Genomic DNA, 3,295 nt, shown 5'->3' with positions numbered 1-3,295 from the left:
CCCCTCAGAGCTCAGGGATGGTGCTCCCCCGGCTGACGACTCCCTGCCTCTGCTCACCGACTCCTCCGACTCCTCCTGTCAGTGGGAGAACTTCTCCATGGAGACCTACCGGAAGAACCTGAAGACCAGCGTACTGGGAAACACCCTGCTGTACGCCGAGACCGTCACGTCCACGATGGATCTGCTGGACGGGTGAGACGTCCTCATCTGAGGTCTTCTTTCATTGCTGCTTGATGATTGGCTGCTCAGAAACCTGGCTGTAAAACTCCTCACCGTACCTTCATCACGTGACCACAGACGTGACCTCTCTGATCTGAGGTCATTCTCAGCTGTTGGTCAGAAAGTTCTAAGACAAACTGGTTTAATTATTGGGTCACAATCAACGTGGCTTTAGACGAATACTGCCACCTACTGTACTAGAGTGTGTAGTGTCCTGGTATGACCAGTGACTTTTTTGTGACAACGCAGCCAACTCCTTACACCTGGACGCTCCAATCATTTTTTTTATTTATTTGTATTGATTTTTAACTGATTCACGACACGTCGTTACGTCCCGGGTGACAGTAGTCAGTGTGTGTGTGTGTGTGTGTAGCTGAGTGATGAGTGGGGGGGGGTCATCAAACTGTCTGTGATGACAGAGAGTCAAGATGGATTTACAGGGTTAAAATCCTACTCTCTCTCTCTGTGTGTGTGTGTGTGTGTGTCCTCACACTTGGGCAGGAGTGCAGACAGGCTGGAACTAATTTAATGCCTTGCTGACCTCACTGCAGCAAAGTCAAGTTGCTCCTAATAGACGTCTTTGTCTGGAGCCACACATGTGAGTGAGCGTGGCTGTTCACAGGTCCACGAGCCTCAGGTGGAAGCAATTAAAACTGTCATAAAGTTTGAAAAATGGACGCTGGAGCAGAGCTGAGCTGATTGGAACAGACAGTGTTGTCTCTGGGGCGAGAGAGAGAGAGAGAGAGAGAGAGAGGTGAATGAACAGGACGGAGAACTGGTCCAACCTGCTGCTGGTGTTTGACTCTGCAGACCAGTCCCAGTGGACGGGTCTTGATTAATGTTGTTCTGGAAGATTCTCTGCTTCATTTCTACATGAATTTGATTTTTATCACAAACTGAACATGTGGCCAGTTTTACTGACGGGGTTTTAACGGTTAAACAGTCCATGGTGGTCGTGGAGACCATCACAGCTTTTTAAATAAATAAATTTAATATGAAAAATAACTTTATGTATTTATACCTTAGTGTATTTATAATTATAGATTTATTTTTACCATTTATTGTGTCTTAAAAAAATATTTCTATTTTTTATATTTAATATTTCTTTTTTTTTCTATTTCCTTCTTATTTTGCGCTGACATCAGGTTATTCCAGCCGCTCCGTGATGGAGTCGATCAGTGGCGTTTAGTTTAAGTCGGTGTAAGTAGTTGATCCCAGTAATTGGAATCTGATTGGTTCCCATGTTACTGCAGTTAAAGACGAGTTTTCTGACAGAGAGCGTTTACGGCCCAGTGTGTACCCACCATTACACTGTCACAGCTGATGACGGTTGGTCACAGACAGAGGCTGCTGCTGCTGCTGCTGCTGCTGCTGCTGCTGCTGCTGAGAGCGTAATGTTTGTCTTCCTGCTGTGGTCCCGTCTGATCTCTGTCGCCCCCTGCAGCCTCACACGCTCTGTTGACTTTTGTTCTTCTCGGCTCTTCACGTTTCAGACGTGAAAACCCAAAGGTCCACTTCTTCACTGCTGGTTTTTTAAAAATGTCAGTGTAATTCTGATCATTATCTCTCCGCCCTGGGGGGGGCGGGGGGTTTACACTCCCCCGTCTCCACAGGTGGAAATGATTTCTGGGTTTCCGACTGTCAGAGCTGAAGTTCAGAACCGTTCCTCAGAACCTTTATTGCAGAACTAAACAGGTTTTTATTGCGGCGTGACACCTTCAGAACACGAGCGTGAAGTCGAGCGCTGAGCGCCTCCACCGGTTTGGCCGCGGCCCTGGAGCTTCAGTTTATTTTGACAAGTAATCCAATATCCAAACGGAGACGAGGTGGAATTAAAACCCCGCTTCCTGTGAAAATACCACTCACAGGAACGGACCTGCAGCCTCGCTGCCCAGGAAAATGAATTCCTCTCAGCCGCCAACGCCGCCGCGCCGCCGCCGCTGCAACACGTCGGCCCATAAAAATCAAATTGGTCCAATTGGCCTCTCCACGCTCCGGGGCAATTATGAAAAATTGTAAGCAGATGGTTAAATGTCTTCATTCCTCCTTCTGGGGAACATGTGGGGCAGTATTTGGACCTGGAGGGCTTTTAATTTTTTTTTTTTTTTTACTGTGTCCAGTGAGAGGTGTGTTTATNNCCCTGCGGCCGTGTCACTGACACGGCAGAGAGTTTGATTTCAGCCTCATCAGGAGCGAAGCGGCCGCGGCCAACGAGTGGTTTAATCAGCTCTAAAACAACAGAGGAGGAAGAGGAGGAAGAGGAGGAGAGGAGGAGAGGATGGGATCAGATCTGCCCCGGAGTGGAGGGGGGGGCAAGGAGGGAACTAAGAAGGAAGAAGTGTTTTACTGCAGTACTTCCCTGTGTTTTACTGCAGTACTTCCCTGTGTTTTACTGCAGTACTTCCCTGTGTTTTACTGCAGTACTTCCCTGTGTTTTACTGCAGTACTTCCCTGTGTTTTACTGCAGTACTTCCCTGTGTTTTACTGCAGTACTTCCCTGTGTTTTACTGCAGTACTTCCCTGTGTTTTACTGCAGTACTTCCCTGTGTTTTACTGCAGTACTTCCCTGTGTTTTACTGCAGTACTTCCCTGTGTTTTACTGCAGTACTTCACTCGTTGTCGTTGATCAACAGTCATGGATTTTCTCCTGATCTTCCCTCCTTCGTTTCCTTTCCTCATCGAAGGACTTTGACCTGGAGTTTTTTGTTGCCACTCGCTCCACTTCCTGTTTCCTCCTCCTCCTCGTCCTCCTCGTGGTCGGCGGTCCGGGCGACTCTCCGGCTCCGTCGTCAGCTGCTCCTCATCGATCAGTTTCCTCAGTGTAGAAAACTGATCATGTGGTCGCCGTGGAAACAGGATTAAGTCGACCAATCACATTTACAGATTAGCCTCTCCTCACGTATGGGTTCAGTCAGCTGATCAATACAAACACACTCTGCGGCGGCCAATCCTGTTTGACTAACGAGCATCGACGCTGAATATAATCTGGTTTAATCCCAGAGGTGAGAGGCCGCTCCATCAGAGCTGGAGGAGAGGACGGGGGGGGGGGGGGGGTGAAGGGGGGGGGGGGGCGGGC

The 3,295-nt window shown here is 48.6% G+C and overlaps 1 protein-coding gene across 1 annotated transcript in view; it reads left to right on the top strand.

Annotated features, from left to right (window-relative positions):
• Nucleotides 1-3,295, top strand: part of hlcs (holocarboxylase synthetase (biotin-(proprionyl-CoA-carboxylase (ATP-hydrolysing)) ligase)) — an 11,117-nt gene that overhangs the window by 5,163 nt on the left and 2,659 nt on the right. The window contains 1 exon segment of the mRNA XM_025065878.1: nt 11-192. Coding sequence (XP_024921646.1) covers nt 11-192 — 182 coding nt within the window.

The sequence above is a fragment of the Cynoglossus semilaevis genome, chromosome 19 (genome assembly GCF_000523025.1).
Source record: "Cynoglossus semilaevis isolate Cse_v1.0 chromosome 19, Cse_v1.0, whole genome shotgun sequence".
NCBI lineage: Eukaryota > Metazoa > Chordata > Actinopteri > Pleuronectiformes > Cynoglossidae > Cynoglossus > Cynoglossus semilaevis.
The sequence above is the reverse complement of the archived record's forward strand: the minus strand, read 5'-3'. Positions and strand labels throughout refer to the sequence as shown.